The sequence below is a fragment of the Haliotis rufescens genome, unplaced genomic scaffold, assembly GCF_023055435.1.
Source record: "Haliotis rufescens isolate VD_foot unplaced genomic scaffold, xgHalRufe1.0.p SCAF_5, whole genome shotgun sequence".
NCBI lineage: Eukaryota > Metazoa > Mollusca > Gastropoda > Lepetellida > Haliotidae > Haliotis > Haliotis rufescens.
The window spans coordinates 61,828,512-61,845,379 of record NW_025964223.1 but is presented as its reverse complement, the minus strand read 5'-3'; the positions used below and the strand labels follow the sequence as shown (position 1 = coordinate 61,845,379).

General features: G+C 40.2%; 2 protein-coding genes across 2 annotated transcripts; one reads left to right on the top strand and one right to left on the bottom strand.

The window, feature by feature from the left end:
* Positions 1 to 1,324: 1,324 nt before the first annotated feature.
* LOC124143841 (zinc finger protein 593-like) lies at positions 1,325 to 8,563 on the top strand. The gene is made up of 3 exons (XM_046512965.2): positions 1,325 to 1,611; positions 4,203 to 4,265; positions 4,591 to 8,563. Exons 1-3 carry the CDS (start codon positions 1,418 to 1,420, stop codon positions 4,742 to 4,744), a joined length of 411 nt encoding a protein of 136 aa, XP_046368921.1. The 5' UTR covers positions 1,325 to 1,417; the 3' UTR covers positions 4,745 to 8,563.
* A 4,473-nt stretch (positions 8,564 to 13,036) lies between these two features.
* Positions 13,037 to 15,734, bottom strand: LOC124143840. Its single transcript, XM_046512964.2, has one exon. The coding sequence runs from the start codon at positions 14,512 to 14,514 to the stop codon at positions 13,612 to 13,614; it is 903 nt and encodes a 300-aa protein (XP_046368920.1). The 5' UTR covers positions 14,515 to 15,734; the 3' UTR covers positions 13,037 to 13,611.
* Between the last annotated feature and the right edge of the window lie 1,134 nt (positions 15,735 to 16,868).

The window sequence follows — 16,868 nt, the reverse complement described above, 5'->3', positions numbered from 1 at the left end:
GTGCTTTTCAACTTAGTGCATACTGCGTTAAATGGGGTTAAGGACTAATTTGCATGCTTATATAAGTGATACTTGTCAAGACTGAATATGAAAATTGGTGCCGTCACTTTTGTGTGTGCTGACAGCCCCTGCCACATGTTTTCACAAGCTCTTTCCCAGTGCGTGACACTTTCGTTTCACTCTCGGTAGAACGGGTTATTGCTGTAAGGAGCTTGATGTTTTTAGAGTTTGTTTTGTCACATTTACGGCCCTTGATCTATGTTTGTTTGTTTGTTGTTTAACGCCGCACTCAGCAATACTCCAGCTATATGACGGCGGTCTGTAAATAATCGAGTCTGGACAAGACAATCCAGTGATTTACATCATGAGCATCGGTCCACGCATTTGAGATACGATGACATGCATCAACCAAGTCAGCGAGCCTGACCGCCCGATCCAGTTAGTCGCCTCTTACGACAAGCAAAGTCGCCTTTTACTGCAAGCATGGGTTGCTGAAGACCTATTCTACCCCGAATCTTCACGGGTCCCTTGATCTATGTAACATATTTTTGTTTCGTGCATACATGTCTGCAGAGACCATATACCGGTAAATTGTACCCGCATGATATCTGCAATAGGGAAAGTAAAATCCCTTTTTTTCTCATGACATAAAGCCACCCCAGTGGTTATCTGTTCTTAAAGATATATACTGAGCAGGATTCGTTTTTTACAGTTAACATTAACTTCCACGTTATTCGATCACTACTATATAAATAAACCAAATCCTAACGTGCCCCATGGCGGGGGATAGTGATAACGCTGTTTTCTTGTATAAATTGCCTATTTGAAATGTACGAAGGGGGCGGGAATCAGAGGTGTGGTCCATCACGACAAAATTGATTCGTCTATAAAACCATTATTATTTTCTGTATCGTCACCACGGGAAGGGACACACAAAATTGGCCTCAATTGTAATTGGGGAATCGAACCCGTGCCTAACAGGTGAGTGAACGCTTATTGTAGGCTACCCCATCGCTCCCAAGATGCGATAATCCCGTTAGGGACACGGTTAGATGATCCCCGGAAATCTAGGCTAGAAATCGTGACTAAATGGGTCGGATGGTCAGGCTCGGCGATTTGGTTGTTACAATGTAATCATGTCCGCTGATCGTTGCTCACAATACCAACCATTGGTTTGCCTGGTCCATACTCGATTACACATGCCGGCATCATATATAGCAGGAGTGTGGCGCTAAATAAGAAACATTCGTTTAACTCGCGCTCTCCTCACCAACACAATTTCTCGTGGTAAACAATGAGAAGATCAAGAGTTATGTCCCTTGTATCAAAACGGAAGTTGTGAAAACACGTCAACACGTGTTTACATTCAGACAATTGTCTATATCCATATCGGAACTGTCATTAACCTGTCAACAAAATGGGGCGCGTGAGAAGGAAGAAGATGCACAAAGGGGATAAACCACTGAAAGAGAAATACAGAACAAAACGCAGGACGAAAGATTTCGACGAAATTCACGAGGACATGAAACCAGGCAATGCCGATGCATTATTAAACCAAGATCTGGACTACGACAAGCCCGGCGGTGCACAGCACTATTGTCTGCACTGCACGTAAGGAAACCTACTTAAATGTTTCATTTGATATGGATTTTCGGACGCTAAAGAAACATTCGTAGTTTTCTATCCAATCACAATCTTGAACAACTTAAAACATCGCGATACAAGTTCCTGCAGAAGCATATACGTATTACGTAGAATGCCTCTCATTATATTAAAAGTGTTATGGCTTGATAAATAATACAGCCTTACAGGGCTCGTTTTAAGGAACTTGATGAAACTAGCAGCAGATGCATGTTGACATGAAAATGTAATTGCACCTGACAAAACCAGGCTACGCTCTGGTCCCATAAATTTATCAAATTTGAAACATCGGTGCATAAATTAATCTAAATAAGTAAAATCTCAGATCTCTGAAGACTGTGTCATATGATTCATATAAGTATAGCTCAGAGGTCTCGAGTGTGTTCGAAGATCGGTGTTGTGTGGACAAGTAAGAGCTGAGTCAGACAAAATTTTGATTGCACTTGGTGCATGTAGACATAAATGTTAGATTGCAGTTTTCAATAATAGGTTGCACTGGTGCATGTTTTATTTAGCTAAATCGAACTTTGTAATATGTCAATCAAAGAATTTTGCTTCACTTTGTGTATTTTATCCTATTTTGGTCGTAGTCAACTCCCCTGATTGGAGTTCAACATTCAGTTTTTGATATTGACATAAAAGATTTTGATGATCAGTGCAGTGGCTTGCAGTCCTTTCACCTGACAGTCATCATTTCTTTGAGCCTGTTGTGTGTGCCAAGCATGCAATAAGAACAATCCCCCAAAACTGGTGTAGGTCTGCAACCATGACAACATATCCCTGTATTTTAGAAATGTTTTTTTGTTTGTTTGTTGTTTCACACCATACTCCGCAATATTCCAGCTATTTGACGTTGGTCTGTAAATAATCGAGTCTGGACCAGACAAGCCAGTAATTGACATCATGAGCATCGATCCACGTAGTTTGGATACGATGACATGCATCAACCAAGTCGGCGACCCTGACCACCCGATCCCGTTAGTCACCTCTTACGGCAAGCATAGTCACCTTTTACGGCAAGCATGGGTTGCTGAAGGCCTATTCTACCCCAAATCTTCACGTAATGAGTTGTCACAAGGTATAAACATGTCACAATAATAGTGATGTTATATGTCCATTGTGGCTTCAGAATATGTGCAGAATATTTTGCTTTGATTCATGAGTTATGCTCCAATCTGCAGTATCCTCATCTGGGCCCCTTTCACGAAACAACCTTAGCTGAGGTCAGACTTTACCATGCTTAGGTTACCTTAGTCTGAAGGAACAGTTTCACAAAGCAGCCAAATCTCAATCCTAACTTGTGTGTGCCAGGTATGGTGCTATGGTTGAGATAGTATGGCTATATGTCATCGTCTGCTGAAACCACTACTCGACATATACTGTTCATGACAATTTAGGATTTCATTGCCTATTTTGAACTGAATCTGTGTGGTGATTTTTAGACTAACATTTTCCTCAAGTGTAATTTCTAAACTTGAACTGTTACAAAACACATTGTAACAGACCTTAATTGCATGCCTACATGTATTTTGTATCCATGTATACCAGAGCTCCAGATAAGCTGCGTATCTGCATGAAATACGCATCAGAAATGCAGAAATACGCAGTAAAATATAATCAGAGCGTATCAAATACGCAACGAACATTACCATGATTACAGATACGCTACAAAAATAAAATTTGTGCGTATCATCAAATTATTGTGAAGTAACCCTGTGTATTGGATTAGCAAATCAGCAACTTATTTTGAAATTATAAACGGGCATTCCGTCAACCTTGCCAAACTCCACGATGACAGTTACATCCTGATCATTTGCCATCACAATTTCGTGTGGAAGTATCGTGGTATTTTTGAGTCCTATAAAGCTCTCGAACCCACACGACACCAGTTTGCAGGGACTAGATGAATAGTGTTTTTAAGTATTTAACTTAAATACCCACATGTGTAAAAACTAGTGGGTAACAGAAATTTGAATACGCAGATAGAATTACTGATACCCAATGATTTTAAAATGCATGGGTAAAATACCCACAACACCAAAAGCTTATCTGGAGCTCTGTATACACATGTTTAATAGATGTTGATAGTTAATCCTAGAAAAACATACACAATAAATTCTTGACATAAGCAGGATGTAAACAAATTAGAGTAGTTGCCCTTGAATTGTGTGATCAACTTCTAGATTTGTCAGAAACATTCCCATTCTTGTGGGTTTCACCAAAGTGGTAACTGTCTGAGACCTGCATCACATTAGGGTTTCCTCCCTCGTGAAGTGGACACACCGTGATATAGATGTAATACCATTAAGAGCTGTGTTAAACTCACTTCACCTTGTCATTCGTGATCGTGTTAGCGCTAAGGGTGTTTTGTGAGATGACACTCTGGTGAGGCTCAATTCTTGTTGTACTAGTGTGTGCTGATTGTGTGTAGACGCTGTCAACAAACAGTTGGCGCAGAGTTGATTGTTATCATTCTGCTGTGTTGCGGCTGCGGTGTAGCCTGTGCCATAAAACATCATTCATTCGGTCAACTCTTCCATCCTTCATTTTTACTTTTCCAGGAAATACTTCATCGGTGCAAGGGCGCTGTCCGACCATTTCAAAAGTAAACCCCACAAGCGAAGGTGTGTATGTTTCTAATTGTAGCAGTTCTAGTTAATTGTAAAAAAACAAAAATTTGTGAAGGAATTTGGTGTTGTGTGGATTGTTATTGTTGTGGGGCAAATATTTTTTCATCATGTTCATCATATTTTTTACAATTTCCTTTGAATATTTTCTTTATCTTTTTAGATATAAAAAGAAATATAATCATCAAAAGATAAAACCTCCTTTTCAAAAGCTAAAAAGCCTTAGTCTTGTAGAAAGCTTGTTGTTTTTCTGGTAGTATATTGATCCAGTTGTTCTGGCAAAATGCATTCATCAGAAACGGTACTATGACGCTTCTTTCAGAATTAAGGCTCTGCAGATGGAACCGTATTCCCAGGAGGAGGCAGAGAGAGCAGCTGGGATGGGGTCGTATATCGTGCCCAAGACTGTGGAGGTCAAAACTCAGGGCACCAAGGAGGTCATGGAAGCTGAGGAACCGGTGAAGGAAGGGACATAACTCTGTATGGCCTACTTCATGTCAAGGCTGTGATCACATTGTCCTGGCCAGCCCAGGTTTTCTTCCTCTGAGCTGATACAGCATCTTTGGTAGTCTATGAAACTTAATTCATATGTATTGGCCTTCAAGGCTAGAATTAAGTTAACTAGTTTAAACTCATTAATGTAACTGAAATGCACTATATTTTGTGTTGTGATAGATATTTGTGTTTCTGTTTTTGGATCAACTGAGCAGTTAAAACTTAACTATTAAAAATTCAATTAAATATTTTTTAAGTAAATATTTTATTTACACTTCTACCTGTTGTTGGATTGAAAAAAACAGAATGAAGCTGTTGGTTTTTCAAAATATATATCTGATCAAATGCACAGTCAACTCCTAACATCTACTAATAAAGATATCAAACCCTTCCCTGACAGAATGTTAATGTCAAACTTGACATTGCTCACAGACTGATATGGCTATTATTTTGTCATTATTGAAAGTATAATATGGCTAGTATATTGTCATAATTTATTGCTTATATGGCTTATTTATTGCTAAAAGCCCAACTATTTGGCTGGATTATTGCTAAAAGTGTGGAAAAGATATGGTTGGAAATCTTTAGGGATGAGTATTGGAGGTTTAAGGTGTATCACGATATTTTCCGTTGCACAAGGCCGTATTGTGATACGTATCATGATATATTACTTAATTCTACATTTTGAATTCAGAATCAATTTGATACATTAAGGTATGAACTGAAGTTCATAAATGGAACAAAACAAGATGCTGGTACAACATGATGTTTACTCAGTCAATAAATACGCAGCCATCTTGGGGCACAGGATGCATGTTAGGTATTTGGCAAGTGTAGAATATTAAACACATGATAAAAATTGATATTTGAAATCACCCAATATCGAGCATGAAAAAAAGATATTGTGGTTTGTATAACGGAAAGAACAAACCTCAATTTACCTATATACCAATAATACCACACACCTTAGTTTGAATATTTCTAAAAGCAGTCCAGTTGCTGACTGAAGTGAAGACCTGTTGTGCAATGTCCTGCACGGAACAAATTTAGGATTTATCGCCCCCCCCCCCCCCCCAAACTTTGTTATGACAATAACATTTATGGATGAATCATTGGTAATGGGGGACATTTATTTTATATTTGTTTGTTTATCTAACCAGGAAGTACAAATCTGAAAACCATAACGAATTAGACCTCACAAACTAGTGGTGGGACAATACACTATGACACTGATGCATCAGTGGACAGGGGGCGGTCGGGTAGCCTAGTGGTTAAAGCGTTCGCTCGTCACGCCGAAGACCCGGGTTCGATTCCCGACATGGGTACAATGTGTGAAGCCCATTTCTGGTGTCCCCCGCCGTGATATTGCTGGAATATTGCTAAAAGCGGCGTAAAACCATACTCACTCTCTCTTATCAGTGGACCACAATCTTTTACTTCTTGATACAAGTATCAATCACAGTTGCACACAAAGTAAAGAAATATCGATTATTGCCTTGAATGTTTGCTTCAATAACTGTTATTCAAAACACTTTAGTAGTGAAAATTAATGGTGAAAACTTAAATATTTTCATCCATTGCGCCATACTCGACACTGCCAACTGTAAATCATCAGTGTGCCAGGTATTAGACCATACTGTTACGAAATAGATGGCTTCCACACCACAGATAAGAGCAGATACAAGTATCGTGATACGTTTTTGATTGTGAGCAAGGTATCATGATATTGATCAGATTGCTCCGTTGGTGTATCGTCCCAGCCCTATTACAAACGTCCCTTTCATCCTACAAGATGGTACACCATGTTTATCCCTGTTTACTATAATCAAGTGTCCGTGTTAATGTCGACATACTTCACCTGCTTGTCATGAACACCAGAGACAAATCAGACCTATATGTTGCATGGTGTCGGATAGTGTAATGTTGACAGTTGGTGTGGTGATAGCTGATAGTACTGTAGTGTTGCAGGCATAGCTCTGTGTCTGTGGTTTTTTTTGCCAAGTTATGAAATACTACATGAAGCTATTTTCTTAAACTGTAATTGATTATTTTTATTGTGTTATTAAGTACAGTATTTACCTGATACACGAATTGCCCTGTTAATCCCTAATCCACAATGAGTTGACATTGAGTTCATCTAACATGATCGGGAGGTCAGGCTTGCACACTTGGTTGATGCATGTCATCGTATCCCAACTGGGTGGATCGATGCTCATGATATCAATCACTGGATTGTCTGGTCCACACTTGATTGTTTACAGACCACCATCATACAGCTGGAATATTGTTGAGTGTGGCGTTAAACAATAAACAAACGAACAAACATCTCGCTTATGAGCTGTTGTTAACGTAACGAGAATGAATAGATGATTTAAAAATGGCTCTTATTCATAGTTGGTTAAGTAGAAAACCTGTCAAGTTGAGATTTTCCCAGGTCCCTTCATTTTCTACTTATCAGGTTTTCACTGTATTGAGATATACCGTATTCGACGTAATAAGCGCCCTGCTCTAATATGCGCACTTGCTGATATTTGCTAATATATTGGCTGGTGAACAATCCCAATTAGCACCCCTTCGGATTGATCAATGTACACAATACATATGATACACACTCGTGTGTTATATGCACCCTTAATTATGGGCAATTAAATTCTGGAAAAATATATTTGTCGCATATAAACATTTCAGGCTGTCAGCATAAACCATGAAATTTACAATCTTTCAACTCTGTTTTCTTCACCCAAATAATATTCCAATAAGAGCCCCTTATTTCTAATTTTGAGAGCGCCCTGGGCGCTTATTACGTAGAATACAGTATTGGAAACGGTTTAGTAGTCATGGATACAGTGTGAGAGACAAAATCACCTCTGTCAATCAATTTTGAAGGGAACCATTTGTGAATGGATTTCTGTGTAGATTTTAGGTTTAACAATACAAATGTTAACAAAATTGTTTGTATATTTTTTACCCGCTATACTGGAACCTAGTAAGCATTTAGCAATTTTATCGTTTGAAACGCTTATTGTAGTATACCGGTAAAATCGTGCAGTCCTACTGTAGCTGAAGGCTGATGTTTAGGCTCCATTTCCCTTTACATGTACTTCATAGAATCAGATCAGGCAGTAACAGCAAATTTGATCAATTATGTTATTGTCTTTTTTGGTAAAATCAACTTTTATTTTGTATGCTGGTATCTCTTTAGCAGTCATGTCTCAGTTTGTCACACATCACTAATAACATTGGACGGCTATTCGTAGTGCTATGTCAGTTGAATCAAGAAAGAGACAACCAAATGTATATTCTGGGCTATACTGACCTTTCATTAATCATCCATCAGTATCTCCGAATGGCGAACAAATTTAAAGTCAGTAGACCTTTGGTTCTTCATTTAAAAGGTCCATAATAAACTTTTGCCCCAAATCATGCTGGTTTCAGATGTTTACCACTTTGGCGAAAATCATGAGCATGGGTATATTGCTGAAAAAATCCAGAAACAAAATGAGGCTGAATGTTTAAAATATCGAGACCTAGTCCCAAAATGGACACCAGATCATGGAGGATAGTCCCCCTTTAACTGCCCACCCTAAACTGAAGGCAAATGAATCAGTCAGGTCCAAGGGACCTATGTCTGCAGTGTTACATTGAATGAGGTAGAGTCTGGCTGTCTTTTCTTTGTTGTTTTTGTTTATTGTTGTTAAAGATACCAAAACAACAAACACAACACCAATCAGTGTTTGTAAGCAAGGTACAACAGTGTTTTGGATGTAATGTTTTTGTATGAAATAAATTTTGAAAATGTGTTTGTGTCTGAATTGTGAATATTGTGCCATATTTCATACATGTCCTTTGCTCTTATCCTTTAAATATTCCCAAGGGAAAGAGCAAGGTGACAGCCAAGGCATGCACATTGAATTCTTACAAAATCAGAAATAAGATGGCTGTTATCATCGGATAAGATTTATACTGACCTCTGTATAAGGTTGAGGTTCTTGGAGGTCTCCTGTAATATGAGGCAAGCCTCAGGATAATAAACCAGTGAAGAAAACTGCTTATCAAAGTGATGGAGTTCATAGATGGATGGTGCACCCCTTCTGAGTCTGCATATTTTCGTTTGTTTGTTGTTTAACGCCGCACTCAGCAATATTCCAGCTATATGACGGCGGTCTGTAAATAATCAAGTCTGGTCCAGACAATCCAGTGATTTACATCATGAGCATCGATCCACGCAGTTGGGATACGATGACATGCATCAACCAAGTCAGCGAGCCTGACTACAAGATCCCGTAAGTCGCCTCTTACGACAAGCATAGTTGCCTTTTACGGCAAGCATGGGTTGCTGAAGACATTATACAGCTGATTGTATCTCAATTAATGTGTGGATATAGTATTTAAGCACAGGAACTCGATGATCGGGTGCATAGCATAATATATATTCGTATAGAAAAAAAATCACACCACTATATATATACGAACATATTATGGTATACACACGGCCATCTAGTTCCAGTGCCACAACCACCTACAGGCTTCTACCCCAACCAGCATCCCCTTGACCCTGGCTCTCAAGCCCTGAACGTCGGTACTTAAATTACATAGGATTTGAAGCTCTGCTAGGCTGTTCATTTACGTGGATTAAGACGCAACGTGGACTTTTGAATATTCATCTTCCTTTATGCGAATATATTCCTTCTAAAAATGGTTTTGGCAGAGAAACAAAAACATCACAAATGACCTTGTAGGAGTCGGTGGTGGGTTATTTCTGGTCAAAGGGAGGTAATCATGTTTGTACAAGAGTTACCCTGCCTTAAAACTCCACAAACTCCTTCCCAGCGCGTGACACCTTCGTTACATTTTAAATAAAGAAAAGTATGAACATTACTACATCTGGGGTTGGAGGGCAAATTTCAAGATTCTTGTAATGGCCGCGCCCACACCGAGAGTGTCACGAAGGTGTCGCGCGCTGGGAAGTAGCTTGGTGTGCCCTCAATGTAAGGGAGCTAGTCACCTCCAACAAACCGAGAGTTATTTCCCTTGCCCCGAAGGGAGGTAAGTCTGTTTAACAAATGGTAAACAGGATGTTGTTACTTCCCTTTGATCACATACAGCACCGGTACTCAAATCCAATTAGTTTGTAGATATCGGAATATGCCAGGTGAACCCGAATGAAACTGAAACGTTGGAAAAAGTGTTGCGGAGGAAGATTTTGTTTTAATGTTTCAGATGCTGACATTTAAAATAAAAAGGTTAAGAAAATATTAAGGAGGTCAAAGAGAAGAAAGTTCTTTTCAGCCCATGTAGCAAGGACATTTATCCAAAGCAATTTTTGGCAGAAAAAAGCTTTTGGTAAAAACTCTGAAAAGAATGACGTTCACCTTAGGATAGGTTGTTGAAACCATATTCCCAGGTTTACATGATTTAATTTTGTTGTGCCTCTGTTGTCTACTTTGTTCGTGTACACATAGAAATAATTATATTTCCCGATCAGTTCCGCAACGTCAGTAAATCAAGGGTGTAGAACTATCTCAGTGTTGAACGAGGATCAATCGAAATCAGATAGCGAGAACTCTACACCCCACACGCAAGTCAGCCACTGGAGGGAGTGTATACAACAATTGGTGTCTCATACAGTCCCCGCTGTCAGACAAGAGATTGCCCCCACGTGCCCGAAAACAGCTGACACCGCTCTGTTCGTCAAGAAACAAGCGACACCCATTCCAGCTCCATACAGCGATTGACATTGTGAAGGTGTTTGGTGGGGTGGGGTGAGTATCGCTGGGTGCGGGGTAAAAGACTGTCCATGGATGACTGACTGTTAACTGGCAGTTAATCTGCTACCTATGTACACCTGTAACACTGACGGTGTGGAGGTTATATCGCTTGGCCTGCCTGTCAGCTGTAAGTGATATGTTCGCTGTGACATCCGCCACGCAGTATATAAATTATATTGAAGCTTGTCTCTGGGCCGCGATCAGGGACACAGGGCGAACTCTATTTACTGTGTAAGACTTGCGAATTGACACACACGTCAAATTGATACAAGGGGACAAGATCCCTTTGGGCCGAGCCACAAAGCGATTAAAAGGACCGATCATTTGTAACATTTGGATTTTGTAGGGAGACCAGGTATTTTTCTTTCCGCTACACTTTTTCTAATTAAAGGAACCTAAATATATTTTTATATAAAAAAATAACCTCGCAAGAATGTATTTTATGTGGCTGGCCAGATCGTCTTTTTACAATTGTCTGACGCGTAATTAGTTTTTCAAGCAATTGCGGGGACAATTTATTTTCTGCAATAAAATCCGGCGATCAGGCCGAAGAAAGTACACAGTGGATTATCGAAGATGAGGTCTTGACGGGGATCGTCAAAGCTTAGAAATTAGATGGTGTATTGTAAATGTTTCTTCCCGTGAAGATCCGGGGTAGAATAGCTCTTCAGCAACCCATGCTTGCCGTAAAAGGCGACTATGCTTGTCGTAAAAGGCGACTAACGGGATCGGGTGGTCAGGCTCGCTGACTTGGTTGATGCATGTCATCGATCCCAATTGCGTGGATCGATGCTCATGATGTCAATCACTGAATTGTCTGGTCCAGACTCGATTACTTTACAGACCGCCGTCATATAGCTGGAATATTGCTGAGTGCGGCGTTAAACAACAAACAAACAAACAAACAAACAAACAAAATCTTCCCGTCTGTAAACTTGAAGATAATGAAATGTCGGATCTAATTACGAGTTTGTTCTAATGTTTATTCGAACTAGAGTCATCAATGTTCTGCCTTCACCACGGCCATGATAATATACATTATATAATATTGACTTATATGAAGTCAATACCTGTTTATGTGAACCCGAAGAAAGCAGTAATAACCGAGTCTATACTTTTTTTCATTTCTTACATGAGATATCAACATCTTGTGCAGGCTCTTTGACTAAGTTGATAGAATGTACAAGATTCAAAAATATTTAAACGTGCTTAAATAATGATAGCAACGCGATAAATCGCAAAGAACAATGAAGAACGAAGCATGGTTTATTTCACGATAAAATATTGCTCTAGGATGACGTCATTTTTGGAGATTTGAAAAAATGCGCTCACAACTTGATGACGCCTTAAATTGGACGACGTTATTTTTTAGAGGGAAATGTCGAGTGAGTTAGATGTAGTTTGGCAACGCAGATGAACGCAATGACCGAACGATCGCACCCAAAAGTGGGACAGATATGGCAATCGGTATTGGGAGAAAAGGTGCATATAATTGACGTGAAAACTGTGAGAATACCCCCTGAGCATAAAATGGACTTGTCCGACATTGCCGAGGTCGGATTGTTTTCAGGGAGTCATTTAAATGCGGGCGAATCTTTAAAAAGCTTGTCCCATTTATTGAGATCCTTATAAAGACTAGAAAATGTTGATATTTCAAATAAGATATAAACGACTCGTGGTCGTTGTTTATCGTACAATAAAACAGCTTATTCCTCATGGTTTATTCTCCCTGCAGTGTGTTATCGTATGAAAAACAACGACCAATGAGTGTGGAGTAAATCTTTGCGTTCTTCAATCACAATGGATGATGGTATGAGCAACGGGTCCAACCGTCGGCGTACACTGACACACAGGTAGCCCCGTCACATAACCGACTGATTCTCTGGAATCGGCCATTCCATCACGGGGTGAAAGGATGGACCCACTCTGTTCCGGACCCAACCGAGAACGGTCATGGAAATGTATGGAGAGGCTAAAGTCACAGTGAGTGAGTGAATGCTGTTTTAGGTCACAATCAGTAATATTCCCGTTACATCAAGGCAACTATAACATCAGTTAAGCCGTGGCTCGTTTGGCTTTGACCGTGCATTTACTAACTGATTTGATAGTTAAACCCTCACTGGGCGGTGTTTCTCCCCCCCCCCCCCCCCCCCCCCCCCAACACACACACCCTTTTATTTACCTTGGTGAACAAATTCACGGAAAACGTGTGTCGCCAGCGGGATTCAAACCCGCGAAGTCCGTAACGGAGGCTTAAGCGCTAACACGTCTCGTACTAACGATTAGATACCAGGTACTCGTGCTCTGACCTAAACATATGTGGATTGGGGGTGGTTTTACGCCGCCTCTAGCAATATTCCGGCAATACCACATCTTGGGACACCAGGATTGGGCTTCACACATTGTACCGATATGGGTAATCGAGTCCGGGTCTTTGTGGTGACCAGGGAACGCTTTAACCACTAGGCCACCCCCCTCTAAACAAAGAATAAACATAAAGCTAACAAGCTTCAAGTGGTTTATTCTCATCATTGTACACAGATAGAAAGAAATCATCAATACTTTTGTTTCTTTAAAGATCTTGTCTCGGAGGAATGTAAAGATCAGTATGGCAACGCCGAAACTAGATATAGCCACTAAACACAACGTCAGCATAACTAACACACAACGACATTATGTTTATATCAATCAGTTGATGATCAAGCGCACAATGCAGGATTCTGCTAACAAGAAATACTTGCGTGTTTAGATTAAAATGTATGTCGAATAGTGTTACCAAAACCATCCCGGATTACCAAGAGTGTTGTATATCCATTCTATTATGGTAAATATCCCGGACCAACACTACTACAGCTTTGCTTTAAGCCCGAATCATATGCCACAACGCCAATACTTCCCGTCCAACCAACCGACAGTCATGAGCGAGATGAATTCTGTGTTAAGTTAGTGATTAAATAGATGACGAGGGCGACGTCAATTCCGAAACAAAGCTTTTTTTGGTCCAGGGTATATAATATAATGGAATGGAAATATAGTACCCTGGATAATCGAGGATGCTACAAGAACGGTATAAGAACCTCTTACTGAGTGATTTTGCTGAGTTGACTGGCCGGCGGCCCTGGCGAATCGGAATCACTAACAGGACCAAACTCAGATACCATCCCCTTAACCGGCTTCAGATGTTTTGCACTTTTGTGACTCATATAACTAGGTCCACTCAAACCGGATCCGGTTTCCCACATTGTCTTTGATCTCGCTCCTAGACTAATACGAGCAGTTGAAAAGTAGGAATCAATCCTGTTCTGGTATTCACTGTCAAGACTTGATGTGTCCCGGATGAGAGGGGCCAAGGGGTCCAACTTGGGTTGGATGTAATGTTCCAGTTGAATTGGACCATTGATTGGACGGGTCTCCACAAGCCTGGTTCTGCTGTTAGGGACCGCTCTGGGCATCCCTTTGATATAAGCTATCCTCACTTTTGGGAGCGATGCCTTTTGAAATTCGTTTCTTGGATGCTTGATTATTTTTCTGGCAGGAAATGATTTGTAGCCTCTCTGTAGGTTTGCTTTACCTTTTCTGACTTCCTTCCGAGGGGTTTTGATGTCGTCTTTGTCAGTCAGATCTTCAATCGTTCTCTCTTTCCTCGCCATGAAGTTTGTCATGTATGTTGACACTTCCGGTTCTTGGGCTCCTTCCTGAAGAACCACCTTCTCTGCCATCTCACTGGACAGGTCGTTGATTTCCTGTTCGCGACATCTGGCAGCGATGTCTGCGAGAATCTGCTGTTGTTTACCTAAACGCCTTTTCTCAAAACTAGTGGACAAATCCATTACAGCGGCCTTGTCCGGAGTGGCGAGTCTCTGGTGTCTGTCCCGCACGTGCTGGGTCATCTGAAGCAGGGTCAAACTCCTGTTCATTGATCTTTCCCTCACGAATGAAGGCGTGGAACAGTATCCCTCGAAATAATGCTGCGACTGGAACATGGTTGAAGTTTATATGACTACTTGAGCCTTTCAATAATGGCTATATGCTTTTGAGAGTCCAAACTCTGGTCATTCACTTCTTCTCCATTCAATGCCAACGAGAGGCTCGAAGCAGCAATCTCCAATACACTCCTATAATGTCCCACTGAAGTCGTTGTTGCCTAACACAACAAGCAAATAAAAGGATTTCAGAAATAATATTATTTCATCAAGGTATTCCTGAAGCCCGGGGTTCACACGTTCGTGTTTAACGGAGCATAAGGGATACAATAGAAAGCTTTCTAAAGCGAAAATGAAGGTTTCGTAGTCGTGTTTGTCTGTTACTATGTAAGCAAGACCTCTTGTTATCCTCAGCTGTAATCAGCCTAGAACTATACCTCGTGTTATCCTCTGAACCGTGACTGATGAAAGGAGAACCGTAACACAACCCTCTCGTGTGTGTTCTAGCTGAAGTGATATCGGCAGTCTTCATCGGACTCTAAACAGTAATCTCTCATCAGCCGATCTTCTGGGGGGTCTTGGGAGAATGTTCGAGTAAAAACTTTCACTTGGTGCTTGGTGTGCTCGGATAGAATAACCAACATGTGAGGTCTTTATAAAGTGTTTTTTTTCTTGAATGACACTTAAAATTATATTTGTAACATGAAATGAACTCTCACCATGTGTTCTTGATTAGAGTGGACATACGAACACAATACATAAGATAGCGGATACTGTCTCTTCCAATTCACAGATTGTAAATACATACAGTTTTGTTCAGATATCTCTCATGCCATTTTGTTGGAGAAATCCACAAGTCTCAAGTCTCAAAGCACAATGTCGATCACCACATGAAGGTACTCAGTTCCACCAAACCATCATATAAAATCACCGTTTAACGTCTTTGAAAGATAAACCAGGCATAGGTAATCTCCATAGCAACAACGAGGCACCCTTTTCTTCCTTCCTTGATAGAAGAATCAAGCAGAAGTCAATCCACGTGTGTTAAACGGATCATTATCCTATACTTGCATTCCCAGCACTGATTCTCTCACACACGTATGTCAACGACTGGTCATAGACGTGGACTTCGAGAGTCATTTGCTCAATACCACACCGATGTTTACAATACCTCCACATAGGGAGCAGTCTATAATACGACTATTAAGAAGGTAAGCTCATGTTAACCAGCCCCGAGTTTACCTGTGTGACACGGCTAGTCAGAGTGGCCACGCATGTCATTCAGGGTTTAAGTCGACCTGCGTAATGCAAGGGTGTTTATCCCCTCCGTATGTATTAGTGTTAAGAATCAAGTTTGAAGTCGGTACTTATTAATGTTGTTATGCAATTACAGGAGGGTAATTTGGTAATATTGGGTAATAACGCCTCCTCACTTGATGTTAATCTCTTCTTGAGTGACTTATTAGGCCAATTATCGATATTTTATAGATTCTTATATTTGCTGTGCTATCACAACTTATAGTTTTGCGTACATGCGTACATTGTACGGCATGTTCTTATTAGGTATGTAATTTTTATCCGACCGGTGTTTTATCAATCTTATATTGTGTGGACAATGAAACGGTTTGATTTTTAACAGTTTTTTTACAAGAAGCGCAGATAAGGAATGTTATATAAATTTACAGCAGTCTTATTTACAGTCACTTAGATACTGACGTAACGCTAGTGTCAATCCGCTTGGCTGTTGTCAATAAAATATGTACACAAATATAAGGGAGATAACTGCTGTACGAAACGGTGTATCCAAGCAAGGGGATAAACGATTGTATGGTTGATTACCTGTCTGAATGCGGCTAGAATACTGAGGGTAAAATATACAGTGTAGGTATCTACCCACAATTGATTGGGTACACCACACGACCCACCCTGAACAAGTACTTCTTTTATCATTTAACGTACAGGCGACTAAGCACGCCCTACACACTTATCACAAGTTTAGTTGCACCATAGTTGCCAGTGTTCCTCAAACGTTTTAATACTGTGTTCATTTATATATAGTTTAAATCAATGTATATAGTTGTCACATTAGGATACTCTGAGCAACAGTTCGAACAAGGGCTTATGGAAGACTGTTTACAATGATTTAATGTATCGACTTGTCATGGCTTAACGTCAACATGAAGGTACAATGTTATTGATGATTTACATGTTAATACATGAATCAATGTTAATCTCTGTACACCTTCCCTGCTTCGCCAAACATTTGGAAAAGAAATTGTGACTGGGGAAATGGTTGTTTTTTTAGCTCAGCTCAATTAACATATACTGTTACTTGCCAATTAAAATTAAAATACGACGAATCTGAAAACATAATAGATGAATACCGATTATGAGGTGAAATATGTTTTGTCGTA

What these genes read in the sequence shown, in the direction of transcription:
- LOC124143841 (XM_046512965.2), top strand. Translation starts at nt 1,418, where the DNA reads ATGGGGCGCGTGAGAAGGAAGAAGATGCACAAAGGGGATAAACCACTG. An exon ending in CACTATTGTCTGCACTGCAC is followed by an intron (nt 1,612 to 4,202) that starts GTAAGGAAACCT and finishes TTACTTTTCCAG; the next exon opens with GAAATACTTCATCGGTGCAA. An exon ending in AGTAAACCCCACAAGCGAAG is followed by an intron (nt 4,266 to 4,590) that starts GTGTGTATGTTT and finishes CGCTTCTTTCAG; the next exon opens with AATTAAGGCTCTGCAGATGG.
- LOC124143840 (XM_046512964.2), bottom strand. Translation starts at nt 14,514, where the DNA reads ATGTTCCAGTCGCAGCATTATTTCGAGGGATACTGTTCCACGCCTTCA.